At 44.7% G+C, this 16,132-nt stretch overlaps 1 protein-coding gene across 14 annotated transcripts in view; it reads right to left on the reverse strand.

The window, feature by feature from the left end:
- The window catches only part of LOC132593078 (uncharacterized), a 37,490-nt gene that overhangs the window by 9,181 nt on the left and 12,177 nt on the right, over nt 1-16,132 (reverse strand). For 3 of the 14 annotated variants that reach the window (XM_088656002.1, XM_088656001.1, XM_088656004.1), the window contains one exon: nt 11,806-14,547. In XM_088656002.1, coding sequence (XP_088512128.1) covers nt 13,562-14,547 — 986 coding nt within the window. In that variant the 3' untranslated portion in view covers nt 11,806-13,561. The other 11 variants (XM_088656008.1, XM_088656005.1, XM_088656011.1 and 8 more) reach the window with 11 other exon arrangements.

A 16,132-nucleotide genomic window follows, 5' to 3' on the forward strand; every position in this document is an offset into this window, starting at 1 on the left:
AGACCCCCTATGCACCCTCCCCTGCAGGCAGCCCTGGGACGGACCCCCTTCTCCCCAATGCACCCTCTGGGGAAGCGAGAGGAGGCTCACCAGATCCCCGAAGAGGCGGAGCAGAGAGCGGCCAGATCCCTTCGTCTCTCTCTCGAGGAAGGAAGGCAGGCGCTGCGGAGGGAGGGGCTTTGGCGCTGGAGGACCTGCCCGCTTCGCCTTCCTTTCCTGTCCTCTCTAGGAATGCGGCTCCGCTCCTCTTAACCCTTCTCTCCCTTTCCAAAGCAGGAGCGTCGCGCATCCCCGCCGGGGAATATATTTTTTTGGGGGGGGGCCTTCTTGGCTGGGGAGCTGAGCTGCTCCCTCCCATGGAAACAGCAGCAGGAGGGGCAGCTGGCAGGGAGGGGGAAAGGCTCTGCCAGAAGGAGGAAACCCCAACGGAGAACAGGAGGGGTGGGGGGACCCCCCTTCCTCCATGGGTTGTTTTCTTTTTTCTCTCCTCCGCCCATTCTTCATAGCAATTCCTTTCCTTCTGCCCCAGTAATAAGGGCAGAGTCACAGGCGCCTTTCCAGTTCAAGGCGGCAGAAATAGTTCAATGCCCCTCCAAGACCCCACATGTGAAACCGCAATTTTAAAAAGACACAACTATACAATACTAGAAAATCAGCACCTAGGCAGGTTCAGCAGATGCCTGAGGGCCCAAATAGGCAGCAAAAATCAGAATGGATTGTGTCTGAGGGACAGCTGAGCCCTGGCAGAGGCTGGTGCTGCAGTCCCTCAGAAACACCACCAGGGGCTGGAGCCTCTCTCTGATTGGCTACCTAGCCAGAGACGGGGGCGGAGCCAGCCCTTTTGGAGGGAAAATGCGAGGAGCCTTTTCTGAGGGAGTTTTGAGATGGGAGAAAGGGAGGAGGAGGAGAGGCTTTGTCTTTGTCTGAGGGAGAAGTGGCTCTGGTCGGGGGGGGGGGGAGAAGAAGGAGCCTGGCAGGGAGCTGAGAGAGAGAGGAAGAGGGGCTGGAAGCTGGATTCATTCGGGGCAGGAGGGGAAGTGGGGGGCTGAGTCTGTGGGGAGAGGGAGGGGATCCAGTCCCTAAAATAAGACACCTCAGGAGGAAAAAGGAGCCAAAGGAGGAGGCTATGAAGGAACCTGGGCTGGTCCAAAGGATTATTGGACTGCTACACCTGCCAGAACTAAGAGAAAGACAGTGAAGTAACAGTAGCATTATAAAAAACTTAGTTGGTCTTTAAGGTGCTACTGAAGGAATTTTTATTATTATTGGGGTAATGCTACTGGTTCACCTCAGAGGTATGTTGTAAGAGTTTCTTTTTATGAAGCAACACTTTGGAATGTACCATTCAGAGGCTGAGTTTGTCTCCCCATGTTGGGCCCACACCCTCCTGTGCCACCTTCCCACTGTATTCAAGGGCCACAGCTGTGAGCTCAGTCTTTTCTGGGTCTTTCACCACCACCACCACCCATTATTCCCGCTGCCACCCCTGAGGACTCTTATCTGAACACTTCACAACCAACATACCAAGGAATGATGCATCTGGAGTATAACCGATTTATTAAATAATAAGAAGTTCCTGGTAACTTTGTGTACATAAGCATGTGCTTTCAGATGTTCCTGTTCCTTTTTTTGTTTTGTTACTTTATTAAAACTGAAACAAAGGGCATTATTATGCTGTTCCTATTCTACTGCTCTAACCAACCCTGCTACCAGCCCCTCACTCCCCACTCCAACTGTCTCTATTGAAAAAGCCAGACACCATCTTGGCCATGAGTCCTGGAAGACCTGCTCCCTGCCTTGTAGGCCTTTTCACAAGTGACTGGTGGATGAACTGACTCCAGCTACAAAAGCTGAGGCTGCTGCATAAACCCTTGGACTTAGGAGGTTTGGTCGGGCGTTCTGAGGTTGGAATTTGTATCTTTATATCTTCTTGTGATTTATGTGGCTATTCATCAGTTTTGTTGTGTATTTTTTATGGATTGTTTCTAACTACTTTAATTTTATCTATTTATTTGGCTGTTTGTAAAATATTATACCACCCATCATTCAAAGATCTCAGGGCGATTCATGGTGTAAAAATACAATATAAGAATACAAAATGCATGCACACTTTGAGAGTTTCATTATAGAGCTAGTGTGATATATTGGTTAGTGTGCCGGACTATGACCTGGCAGACCTGGGTTCAAATCCCCACTCAGCCATGAAGCTCACTGTGTGACCTTGGAGGCCAGGCACTGCTTCACAGCCAAACTTACCTCACAGGATGATACAGTCAGCATTAAATGAGATGGGGAAGAACCGTATAACACCACCTTCAAGGGAAGGGTGTTATATGAATGCAATTAATGAATTTCAATAAGGACAAATGTCAGGATGTACATTTAGGCAGGCACAACCAGCTGCAAAAATATAAGATGGGGGACAACTAGATAGCCAGAAGTACACATAAAAAGCATCTAGGGCTCTTATGTCAAGTGTGAAGCACCAACAAAGAAAGGCTAATGCTATTCTAAACTGCATCAAGACAGGATAATAGAATCATAGAATTGTAGAGTTGGAAGGAGCACAGAGGGTCCTTTAGTTAGTCAAACCCCTTGAAATGCAGGAAAGTTATGTTGCATACATGGCGGGAAAGAAGGTTTCAGCTTCCTCTCAGGAACAGAGTTTATGCACTTCATTACGGATGATGCATTTTGGATTACCATCTCCATCCCTTTTGCTAGCTGCTTCCTTTGTATCTCCACAATGGCTTTTATGTCTCTGGTGCCAAACCTTTTGTGCCAGATTCTGAACCAGCTTCATCCCTGATAAACTGGAATGTGTGCAGACGAGGGAGACCAAGGTGACCAAGGGTTTGGAAACCCTTCAGATGTTTATCATGGAGAAGATTGAGAAAGAGATGTGATAGCCCTCTGCCAATATCTAAAGAGCTATGCCATGGAAGAGGGAGCAAGCTTGCTTTTTTCCTGTTCTGGTGGAAGGACCAAAACCAATGAATTGAAGAAAGGAGATTCTGAGTATACATCAGAAATAATTTCTGACTGTTTGATTGTGTAGCCAACAAGTTCAGGTGGTGGTGGACTCTTCTGGAATTGAAGGTTTTAAAGCAAAGATTGGATGGCCATCTGTCATGAATGGTTTTGTTGAATATCCTGCATTGCAGGGGGTTGGAGAAGATGACCCTCACCATCCAGTCCAATGCTACAGCTCAAAGAATCTAGGAGACTGTGATTCTCCCCACTATGAGTTCTTTGATGGGAAGTAAGATAGGACTCCTGACTAAAACTCTTTCCACATTCCAAGCATTTATATGGTCTTGCCCCTGTATGAATTATTTGGTGAGAAATGAGATAAGAGTCCTGACTAAAACTTCTTCCACAGTCCAAGCATTTATATGGGCTCTCCCAGGTATGTGTTCTTTCATGGGAAGTGAGATTGCCACTATGAGTGAATCTCCTCCCACATTCCCTGCATTGAAATGGTTTCTCCCCTGTATGAATTATTTGATGGGAAGTTAGACCTCCCTTCTGTTTAAAGCTCTTTCCACATTCCAAGCACTGATAAGGTTTCTCCCCTGTATGAATTCTTTGATGGGAAGTGAGCTTGGCGCTTTCCCTGAAGCTCTGGCCACATTCCAAGCACTGATAAGGTTTTTCTCTTCTATGAAGTCTTTGATGGGAAGTGAGATTATATTTCCAATTGAAGCTCTGGCCACATTCCAAGCACTGATAAGGTTTTTCTCTTGTATGAATTCTTTGATGGGAAGTGAGAGTGGCACTTTGACTAAAGCTCTTTCCACATTCCAAGCACTGAAAAGGTTTCTCCCCTGTATGAATTCTTTGATGGACCATGAGTTGTTCCCCCCGAATAAACCTCTTTCCACATTCCAAGCACTGATAAGGTTTCTCCCCTGTGTGAATTCTCTGATGGGAACTGAGGCTGCACCTGTAACTGAAGCTCTTTCCACACTCCAAGCACTGATATGGTTTCTCCCCTGTATGAATTCTTTCATGGATAGTGAGATGACCCCTCTGATTGAAGCTCTTCCCACAGTCCAAGCACTGATAGTGTTTCTTCCCAATGGGAGTCCTTCTTTGGGAAGTTGAATGGGAGCTTTGACTAAAGCTCTTTCCACATTCCAAATATTTACTTGGTTTCTCCTCTGTGGGGATTTCGTCATGGTCTCCCTCGTTCTTCATTTCTAATTCATCACCATCTGCAGCAAAGAGAGAAATCGATTAGAGCCTCAGCAAGAAATGGAGCCCCCAATTATTGAACAGTGTTTTGTTTTGTTTCCCTTTTTTGTATTTTCCCCACACCCTAAATTAAGTTTTTTCTAATAACATGGTTGGCGAAGCTTTTTCGTATTCCCACTTTGCCATACCAGATTCAAGCATGACAGCTGTGTTTGACATCATGACCCTCCAAGTCTAGGAGCTGTGTGTTTTCCAGCAGTACCCAGTCTTTTATCCGACACAGGCAGGCAGCTTCAAAATACAATTCCAAATATGGGAGTGCAGAACTTCTTCTGTCTTTTATATCAATGAGAATCTTATTCTTTATCCTAGGTTTATTCTCCCTCCAAATAAACTTAAACAGGTCTTTTGTCAAACTTTTAGGCATCGTGTGTCATTAAGTATTGGGATTGTTTGGAATAAAAATAGAATTTTGGGGAGAATATTCTCCCCATTGCATTCTGTCCCGTGTATCTAAATCTTTTTAATTCCCCCTCCCCAAGTTTTCACAGTTATATTATAGACGTTATGATCATTTGTTGTTCCCAAACACTTCACTTTTTTCTCTATTTTCCAGCTGGTAATTTCCCCTAAATTCATTTTGGCTTGGTTATCCATGTTTTTAACTAACATTTTGGTTTTATCTTTATTTATTTTAAACCCTGCCAATTTTTCAAATTCAATTATCTCGTTTAATAATTCTAATATACCTTCTAGAGGTTCTTCCATGGTTAAGACAATATCATCCAACTAAAGCTTTTGTTTTATAAATTTGTTCGCCCACTTTTATTCCCCTATTTTTATCATTATTCCTAAGATTTTGCAGTAAAATTTCTAAGGTAAGGATAAATAATAACAGAAAGAGTCTGCATCATTGTCTTTTTCCTTTCCTAATGTTACATTTTTATATGCCTGTTGTCTTTGCTGTCTTTGCCTGTTGTTTTAGTGAAGTATGGAAGTGAGAGCTGGACCATAAAGGCTGAAGAATTGAGGCTTTTAAATTATGGTGTTGGAGGAGACTCTTGAGAGTCCCATGGACTGCAAGATCAAACCTATCCATTCTTAAGGAAATCAGCCCTGAATGCTCACTGGAAGGACAGATCCTGAAGCTGAGGCTCCAATACGTTGGCCACCTCATGAGAAGACTCCCTGGAGCGGCTGCCGAGACCATGTAACCCCGGTCTTGAACCCCGGCTCCCAGTATGTTTCCGAGCACAATTCAAAGTGTTGGTGCTGACCTTTAAAGCCCTAAACGGCCTCGGTCCAGTAAACCTGAAGGAGCGTCTCCACCCCCATCGTTCTGCCTGGACACTGAGGTCCAGCGGCGAGGGCCTTCTAGCAGTTCCCTGGCTGCGAGAAACCAAGTTACACGGAACCAGGCAGAGGGCCTTCTCGGTAGTGTCGCCCGCCCTGTGGAACGCCCTTGCACCAGATGTCAAAGAGAAAAACATCTACCAGACTTTTAGAAGACATTTGAAGGCAGCCCTGTTTAGGGAAGCTTTTAAAGTTTAACAGACCATTGTATTTTAACATTTTGTTGGAAGCTGCCCAGAGTGGCTAGGCAAACCCAGCCAGATGGGTGGGGTAATAATAATAATAATAATAATATATTATTATTATTATTATTATTATTATTATTAAAGACCCTGATTTTGGGAAAGATTGAGGGCACAAGGAGAAAGGGACGACAGAGGATGAGATGGTTGGACAGTGTTCTCTAAGCTACGAACATGAGTCTGACCAAACTGTGGGAGGCAGTGGAAGACAGGAGTGCCTGGCATGCTCTGGTCCATGGGGTCACGAAGCGTCGGACACAACTAAACAACATTCCTCGGTCTAAGAACAGAATCCGAATGGTGGAAGGGCACCAGCGTCAGGAGGTCTCATTAGGGAAAGCCCACCTCAGTTAAAGAATGGTTTTGGTTTAAGAATGGACTTCAGGAACGGATTAAGTTCATAAAGTGAGGTAAAAACACTGTATGTGTTTTTACGCTGCTAGAATGGCTTCACAACCTGCTTATTTTTGTATTTCTCCCACACACATGGGATAGGAGGTTTAAATGTTACTCTACAGATTTAACCCTCAATCTATCTCCCATATAATGTGGCTATCCAGTTCCATGGAATTCTAGAGTCTAGAGGGACCCCAAGGGGCCATCTAGGCCAACCCCCTGCAACACAGGTATCACAGTAAATAATTCTGGACAGATGGCTATCTAGCCTCTGCTAAAAAAACCTTCAAAGCAGGAGAGGCCACCACCTTCTGAGATGTCTTCTTTCCTGCTTGGGCCAGACTCAGAAACTTACTCAAATGATCTTCATTCCATTTCACTTTTAATTTGTGTTATAAGAATTCCAAGGTCTCAAATATAAATTAAATGCTCATAAATGTATAAGGCAAACACACACATAAGTATATAAACCACGTGTCTGAAATGGTACAGGAGAGCAATCCTGAAGCCATTTTGACTCTCTCAAATTGACCTCAAATATTTCTCTGCAAGGAGGAAGGAACTGGGAAAGCCTCTCCATTGTCTTTTGCTTACCTGTCTTAAGGGCGTATTTTTGTATGAATAGGCTGAGCCTATTATGGTGCTGGAGGAGACTCTTGAGAGTCCCATGGACTGCAAGAAGATCAAACCTATCCATTCTGAAGGAAATCAGCCCTGAGTGCTCACTGGAAGGACAGATCCTGAAGCTGAGGCTCCAATACTTTGGTCACCTCATGAGAAGAGAAGACTCCCTGGAAAAGACCCTGATGTTGGGAAAGATGGAGGGCACAAGGAGAAGGGGACAGCAGAGGACGAGATGGTTGGACAGTGTTCTCGAAGCCACCAACATGAGTTTGACCAAACTGCGGGAGGCAGTGGAAGACAGGAGTGCCTGGTGTGCTCTGGTCCATGGGGTCATGAAGAGTCGACACGACTAAACGACAACAACAATATTACATTTCTCTGAGACAATATTATTATAATCTTTTCCATTGTTCCTTATATAAAGTGTTAATGCCTCTTAAGAAGGCATCACTTGGTTCCATCTTTTCCTTTTCCGTTTTTATGATACTTAACTTTTCTCTCTTTTTCGTTTCTGTTGTTTTCTTCTCTATATTTACATTAGTTTGGTTTTTGTTGCATTGTATGTTGAAAACTTTCAATAATAATAAAAAAAGGACAGAAGCTACGTCCACTTCCACAATCACTTTGAAGCCTACTTTTAAAAAAGGCCTGGGCAGTTCACATCAGCCTGATCCTTGTTTAGAAAGGCATAAGGGATGGAAGAACATTCACAGGCAAAACAGACAATAGCCTCCATTCAAGGTAAATTGTGTGGGTACGAGAATCCCAGATGCTGTAGGTGGAGATGTCAAAATCCATCAAAATCTGGGAGGTTCGTCACATATATATGTGTGGAATTTCAAAACATATTGATCCAATGGGGAGCCTTACCAAGAGAGGCCATGATCCCACAATATCAGCTATTATTCTCCTCTATGACTTCTGTATGCAGAGCTTTCTGGTCAGGGCCCAGCAACGCCCACTCCTCACCCAGGAAACGAACAGTGACGCCTTCAAAGCACAGTGAATTCTAAGGAGAAAAAAGAGAGAAAGGTCCTCCTCTTAGCCAGTATAAAGATTGTCTACTATGAACTGATTTGTAGTTTCCCGCCTTACCAAGAGAGGCCATGATCCCACAATTCTTGACTATAGCTTCCCTTTGCAGAGCTCTCTAGTCAGAATCTAGCAACGCCCACTGCTCACCCAGAAAATGAACAGCTGTGTCTTCAAAGGACAGTGAACTCTTAAAAAAGAGAGAGAAAAAGGATTTCCTCTTAGCCAGTATCATAGCTGCCAAGTTCTCCCTTTTTTTAAGGGAAATTCCCTTATGCTGAATAGGCTTCCTCGTGAGAAAAGGGAAAACTTGGCAGCTATGCAGTATTAAGATTACCTTCTATGAATTGGGGGGTGTTTTTTGTTTCCTGCCTGTTAAGTGCTGCACTGTTTTAATGGGATTGTTTTGCCGCACATTTAAAGTATGGATGCTTCTTTTAACGTCTTAATGGAATTATTTTATTTTGTTGTTGTTGTGTGCATTGTTCTCCCAATGCCCCAAGGCGAACTTCAAGGGGCACATGGGGGACAATCTGCAGATGTTGGGGAAACAGATGGGGCTGGTTAGGCGAATCCTGCTTAGGCCTTGACGCACTCCAGAGGGACATGGGGCCTGCTCTGCTGGGGAGCAAGAAGACCCAAAGAAGCCCACCTGCCCCCAGCTGAGCCTCACCAGTCCCCCTTGCCTGTCTCAAGGCAGCAGCAGATGCTCCTCTCCCTCCAGGGAAAGAGAGGCATTCTGCTTGCTCCCCCACCCTGCCCAGGTAGCTGGCGGTACCTTAGATGTTGAAAAGCAGTTATTGCCCAGCCCTAGTCCTGGTTACTGGTTTTTTTTACTGTTTTTTATGGTTTGTAAACTGGTGAGAAGCGTATTTTAGGATTTCACAATAAACAGACAAATAAGACTGGAATGATTGATAAATAATGGTAATGACATTCAGAAGGAGAATTAAGGTGAGGTGGAAGTTCCATATTCTTAGCATGTAAATCTTCTTCAATTACATTGTCAGTCTTTGTTAAGGGCAATTTTGACAGAAGCCAAGAGAAAGAGGCGAGAGATTCGTTTCACTCCAGAGGACCCCTGGCTGCCCCACCCCTCCTCCTCTTTCCCCACAGGGCACTTCCCCCTACCTGATCTGCTTCTACAGCTGCTGCTTCCCCACTGCCACCAAGAAAAGATGGAGGAAGAGGTCTTGCCAGCAATCTCCTGTCACCTACGAGAGACAAAGATAAGTGGCATGACGCTTCTCATTGCCTTTCTAACTTACAGGTGGGCCTAAGAGAAAGTAAAGATGTCACTCAGGAATTTCCAGAGGGACAAATGTAAGGTTCTTCACTTAGGCGGGAAGCGCCAGCCACAAAAACGTAAGATGGGGAACAAAGGGGTGTTCGTAGATTGTAGGCTGCATCCACAGAAGTCTAGAGTCCAGATCACTGAAGTAATAACTCCACTCTATTCTACTTTGGCCACCTCATGAGAAGAGAAGACTCCCTGGAAAAGACCCTGATGTTGGGAAAGATTGAGAGCACTAGGAGAAGGGGACAACAGAGGACGAGATGGTTGGACAGTGTTCTTGAAGCTACGAACATGAGGTTGACCAAACTGCGGGAGGCGGTGGAAGACAGGAGTGCCTGGCGTGCTCTGGTCCAGGGGGTCACGAAGAGTCGGACACGACTAAACAACAACAACAAATATTCTGCCTTGGGCAGACCCCTCCTGGAGTTATGGGAACCAAAACTGTGGAAGGATATGAAGGCACTGGGAGGTGTGCAGAGGAGGGCAAGCAGGTGATTGAGGGTCTGGAAGCCAAGCCTTATGAGGAATGGTTGAGGGGCACCCCTGGCTGCCCCACCCCTCCGCCTCTTTCCCCACAAGGCTCCTACCCCCTACCTGAGCTGGTTCCACAGCTGCTGCTTCTCCGCCCCCAAGAAAAGATGGAGGAGGAATCTTCCCCCACCCTGAACGGCTTTACCTTTGGATGGGGGGGGTGTCCCATGCTGCATGGCTTTGGAAGACCCCCTATGCACCCTCCCCTGCAGGCAGCCCTGGGACGGACCCCCTTCTCCCCAATGCACCCTCTGGGGAAGCGAGAGGAGGCTCACCAGATCCCCGAAGAGGCGGGGCAGAGAGCGGGCAGATCCCTTCGTCTCTCTCTCGAGGAAGGAAGGCAGGCGCTGCGGAGGGAGGGGCTTTGGCTCTGGAGGACCTGCCCGCTTCGCCTTCCTTTCCTGTCCTCTCTAGGAATGCAGCTCCACTCCTCATAACCCTTTAACCCTTGGCCAGCCGAGCGCACCCTTCTCTCCCTTTCCAAAGCAGGATCGTCGCGCATCCCCGCCGGGGAGGATATTTTTTTTGAGGGGGGCCTTCTTGGCTGGGGAGCTGAGCTGCTCCCTCCCTTGGAAACAGCAGCAGGAGGGACAGCTGGCAGGGAGGGGGAAAGGCTCTGCCAGGAGGAGGAAACAGCAATGGAGAATAGGAGGGTTGGGGGGGACCCCCAGGGTCATCTAGTCCTGCCTCCTCCTGCAATGCAGGAATCTCAACTGAAGCATCCACGACGGGTGGACATCCCTGCTCTGTTTAAAGACCTTCAAGGAAGGAGAGTCCGTCAGCTTCCGAGGGAGTCCCAGTATTTCGTGGAATCTCCTTTCTTGTCCTTTTAATCCTTTGGTCCAGAGTGATGGATGGACTCCAGCTGCAAAAGCTGAGACTGCTGAAGAGGACAGAGGCCATCATGGCTGTGAGTCCTCTAAGACCTTCTCCTGCCTTGCAGGCCTTTTCCCATGTGGCCTAGGAAAGTCCAGACTGACTCCAGCTACAAAGGTTGAGGCTGCTGATTTGTGCCTGCCCATTCTTCATAGCAATTCCCTTCCTTCTGCCCCAGTAATAGGGCAATGAATGTCACAGGCACTTTTCCAGCTCAAGGCAGCAGACATAGTTCCATGCCCTTCCAAGTTCCCACGCTTTAAAACCACAATTTTAAAAAGCCACAGTTATCCAATGCTAAAAAACCAGCACCTAAGACAGTTCAGTAAATGCCTGGGACCTCCAAACAGGTGTCAATAGGCAGAAAACATTTTGGGGGGGAGGGAGGGGCAAGGAATAGCGTGCCTGGTTCACACCCTTCTCTGCTCTCCATCCATTTTCTTTAGCATACTGCAGTACTGGAGAAATGATACTGGTCCACCTTATATGGATGTTTGTTTTTATGAAGCGCTTTAAACACTTCATAATGTCCCATGAAGAAGTCTAGTTTATCTCCCCATGTTGTGCCCCCTTTGCCATCACTCAGAGGTCCTCCGGCAGTGCCCACACCTCCCTGCACCACCTTCCCACTTTTTTTCAAGGGGCCTTTCACCAAACACCCCCTTGATTCCCGGTGCCACCCCAGAGAACTCATATCTGAACACTTCACCCCCAACATGGCAAGGAATGACGTGTCTGGTGCAGTATAACCGTGTTGTTAAAATATAAACAGGAAGTTCAAGGTAACTTTGTGTACAAAAGCATGTCTTTCAGATGTACATGTTTTATGAAAAATGTAAAAATAGGCATTATGCAGTTCCTATTCTACTGATCTAACCAACCCTCCTTCACAACTCCCACCGCTCTCCCACCCCACTCTAACCTCCAACTGTCTCTCCGGAAGTGGCCAGAAACCATCTTGACTGCGAGTCCTGGAAAACCATCTCCCTGCCATGCAAGTCTTTTTCCACATGGGCTAAGACAGAAGGACCCAGTGCTACAAAGGTTGAGGCTGCTGAAGAGGACAGAGATCATCCTGGCTGTACTTCTCCTTCCCATGTGGCCTAGGAACGCCCAGACTGACTCCAGCTACAAAAGCTGGGGCTGCTGAACAACTCTTGGGTTTAACAGGTTTTGGGGGGGTTGTAGCTGTAGGTTTTTGTATCTTTATTTTAGAACTTCTCATGATTTATGTGGGTATTCTTCAGTCTGGCTGTGTATTCTGAAGTTTTATTTATTGTTTATGACTACTTTGCCATTTCATTTATTACATTTGTATAATGACTTTCACCAGAAGATCTGAGTGCTTCACAGCATAAAAATACAAAATAAAAACACAAAATACATAATAAAAGCAAGAATCAAAACAAAAGAATAACCACCTTCCCACAAACACATTTGAAAGGACATACTGTGGTACCTTGGTTCTCAAACGCCTTGGTCCTCAAACAACTTGGAACCTAAACACTGCAAACCCAGAAGTAAGTGTTCCGGTTTGTGAACTTTTTTTGGAAGCCAAACATACGCTGTTTTGAGTGTTAGGCTTCCGATTTGAGTGCCCCACTTCCATTTTTAGTGCCCCACTTTCATTTTGAGTGTTATGCTGAGGTCTGTCCTTTTTTTTGCTATTTATTTTTGCGACTCTTTTTTGTGTGTGTCTGTGTGGTACCCAGTTCATTTACTGATTGTGTGACTGCAGTACATGGTTTATTGCTTTCATTTTATGGATCAATGGTATCTAGTAGTAAAATTCATGTTAAATTGCTGTTTTAGGGGTTGTTTTTAAAAGTCTGGAATGGATTAATCCATTTTGCATTAGTACTTTCTATGGGTATGGGAAAGCGTATCTTGGTTTTGTAACACTTTGGTTTTGGAACGGACTTCCAGAATGGATAACGTTCGAGAACCAAGTACCACTGTAGACGGTTACTCACCCTTTCTCTCCCCCCCCCCAGCTAACAGTACCTTAAATACACTATTATATTATTGTTTTGATACATGTGTACAGAACTTTTAAGTACAAGGACCAGAACACTGCGCCTAAACGTGAAGCAGAAGCGCACACATGCACAATTTTAGAGAGTTTCATGGCAGAGGTAATGTGGTATAGTGGTTAAGAATGCCAGAATATGACTTGGCAGACCTGGGTACAAATTCCTACTCAGCCATGATGCTCACCAGATGTCCTTGGGGGCCAGGCACTGCTTCACATCCTGACCAACCTCTCAGGGTTATTGTCAGGATTAAAAGAAGAGGGGGAGAACCTTGGAGGAAAAGGAGGTGTTTGAATGCAATACTGTAAATGAATTTCAGTAGGGACAAATATCAGGTTCTACACATAGGCAGGAATAGCATGCATATATGTGAAAAGGATCAAGGGATACAGGCTTGTAGTGAGTCAACAGTGAGATGCAGAAGAATAAAAAGCTAATGCTATTCTAGGTGCATCAACATAGAATCATACAGTTGGAAGGAACCCCAAGGGTCTTCCAGTCCAACCCCCTGCAATGCAGGGGTGCTATCTTGCACACATTTTGTCTCCACAATGGCTTTGATGCCTCTGGCGATAAACCTTTTGAGCCAGAGTTCTAGATCTGCTTCATCCCTGACAAGCTGGAACGAGTGCAGAGGAGGGAGACCAAGGTGATCAAGGCTCTGGAAACCAAGACTTTGGAGAAAGAGTTGAGGGAGCTCAGATGTTTATTATGGAGAAAAGGAGATGGAGAAGGAGATCTGAAAGACATCTTCCAATATCTAAAGGGCTGTGCCATGGAAGATTAAGCAAACTTGCTTTTTCCTGTTCCGGTGGAAGGACACACCAGTGCATTCAAGATACAAGTAAGGAGAATCTGACTAAACATCAGGAAGAACTTTCTGACAGCAAGAACTGTTTGACCGTGGAACATATAAGTTCAGGTGGTGGTGGACTCTTCTGGAATTGAATGATTTTAAGCAAAGGTTGGATGGCCATCTGTCATGAATGCTTTTCTTGAATATCCTGTGTTGCAGGGGGTTGGAGAAGATGACTCTCACCATCCAGTCCAATGCAACAATTCAATGATTCAAGGGGAATCTGATTCTTCCTGCTGTGAGTTCTTTGATGGGAAGTGAGAAAGGACTCCTGACTAAAACTCTCTCCGCATTCCAAGCATTTATATGGTCTCTCCATTGTATGAATTATTTGATGGGAAATGAGATAGGAGTCCTGACTAAAACTCCTTCCACATTCCAAGCATTTATGTGGACTTTCCCAGGTATGAGTTCTTTGATGGGAAGTGAGACTTCCCTTCTGTGTGAATCTCATTCCACATTCCAAGCACTGATAGGGTTTCTCCCCTGTATGAGTTCTTTGATGGAAAGTGAAAGAGTCGCTCCGACTGAAGCTCTTTCCACATTCCAAGCACTGAAATGGTTTCTCCCCTGTATGAATTATTTGATGGGCAGTGAGTTTGATGCTTTCACTGAAGCTCTTTCCACATTCCAAGCACTGATAAGGTTTTGTATGAATTCTTTGATGGGAAGTGAGATTATATTTCCAGTCGAAGCTCTTTCCACATTCCCAGCACTGATATGGTTTCTCCCTTGTATGGATTTTTTGATGGGAAGTGACATAGGCCTTTGTACTGAAGCTCTTCCCACATTCCAAGCACTGATAAGGTTTCTCTCCTTTATGAATTCTTTGATGGGTAGTGAGATTTTGTTTCATGTTGAAGCTCTTTCCACATTCCAAGCACTGATAGGGTTTCTCCCCTGTGTGAATTCTTTGATGGGCCGTGAGATGGGACCTCTGACGGAAGCTCTTCCCACATTCCAAGCACTGATACGTTTTCTTCCCAATGGGATTTCTTGGATGGGATGAGGAATGGGAGCTCTCTCCACACTCCACATTTTGATATGGGTTCTCCACTGTGTGGATTTTGTCATGGATTTGCTGGTTATTAATTTCCAATTCATCACCACCTGCAACAAAGAGAGATATGGATTTGAGCATCAGAAGGAAGAAAAGTCCATAATTATTGAACAAAGCACATCACTGCTTCTGTTGTAGGAAACCCTATAGGGAGTTAGATGGGAGGTCTTAGTAAAGGAATCACTGCCTTTCTTGACCGGCATTCACTGAGATATTTATGGCAACCTGACTCAAAAAGCCTGGCTCTTTTCTGGGATGTTTTTCCCCCCTTCCCTATCATGGAATCCACACCATCTCCAAGGTCAGTAGTCTCTTTGGTCATCCAAAACTGACAAGCAGAAACAGAAAATTTGACAGAAGCTACTTCCAGTTCAGCTAACATACATTGAATCCTGAATTATTCCAAACAGCTCCAGTGATTGGCAATGGAAGAAGTTTCAAAGAATGGCAAAGAGATATTACAATATTTATCTGGCAGGGGAAGAAACCAAGAATAAAGTTTAAAAAATTAATTGATGCAAAGGAAAGAGGTGGTCTTTCCCTGCCTGATGTAAGATTACACTGGTACCTTGGTTCTCAAACTTAATCCGTTCCAGGTGTCTATTCGACTCCCAAAACTGTTCAAAAACCAAGGTTCAGCTTCCGATTGGCTGCAGGAGCTTCCTGCACTCAAGGGGATGCCACGTCGGATACTTGGCTTCCAGAAAATGTTCGCAAACTGGAACACTTACTTTTGGGTTTGCAGCATTCGGGAGCCGATTTGTTTGGCAACTAAGCCATTTGAGAACCAAGGTACCACTGTTTATTATGCCTTTACTGGTTAAAGGAGTGGTTAACATTGAGAACTGTTCAAATTGTGGAGTTAGAAGGACATGATCATAAATTTGGCTGGTACGCATATTTGTGGTATGGAAAAACTGAAAGGCATAACACTTTCATGAATCATGTTATTAGGAAAAACATATATAGTTTGGGATAAATATAAAAACTTGCTGGAAAATAGAAGCCATAATGGCAAAATATTATTAGAATGGTAGACAAAAAATGAACATGTCAAATCTCTGATGATACATTGAGCGATGGATATTTGATATAACATTGAAATGGCAGCATGGGAAAGATTGTGGAATGGAGATTTGAAATTTACAGCATGTTACGAGTTAAAAGAACACTATATGAAAATGATGTATAGCTGGTATTTGACTCCTAGTAACTTAGCTAAAATGTACAAGACCAAATCAAATGCCTGCTGGGAATGTCAAGTGAAGGAAGGTACATTTTTTCACATGTTGTGTTCGTGTAAGAAAGTAAAAGTCTTCTGGGAAATGATTTATAATGAGTTGGAGAAAAATGCTGAAAATAACCTTTGTTAAAAAACTGGAAGCTTCCCTTTCAGGTATAATGGGGGGAAAGGTACCCAAAGATCAGAAAAAACTGTTTATGTATGCTACCACATCTGCCTGAACGGTATATGCCCAAAGATGGAAAGAAAAAGCAGTACCAACAAAAGACGATTGGCAAGTAAAACGGAGGGAAGAGGCTGAGATTGCGAAACTTGCCAGAAGAATAAGAGATCAACATGAGATACTTCTTTTTAACAGAATGAGGACATTTTGCTGAATATATAAAGAGAAA

This window comes from Zootoca vivipara, chromosome 12, assembly GCF_965207765.1.
Source record: "Zootoca vivipara chromosome 12, rZooViv2.hap1.1, whole genome shotgun sequence".
NCBI lineage: Eukaryota > Metazoa > Chordata > Lepidosauria > Squamata > Lacertidae > Zootoca > Zootoca vivipara.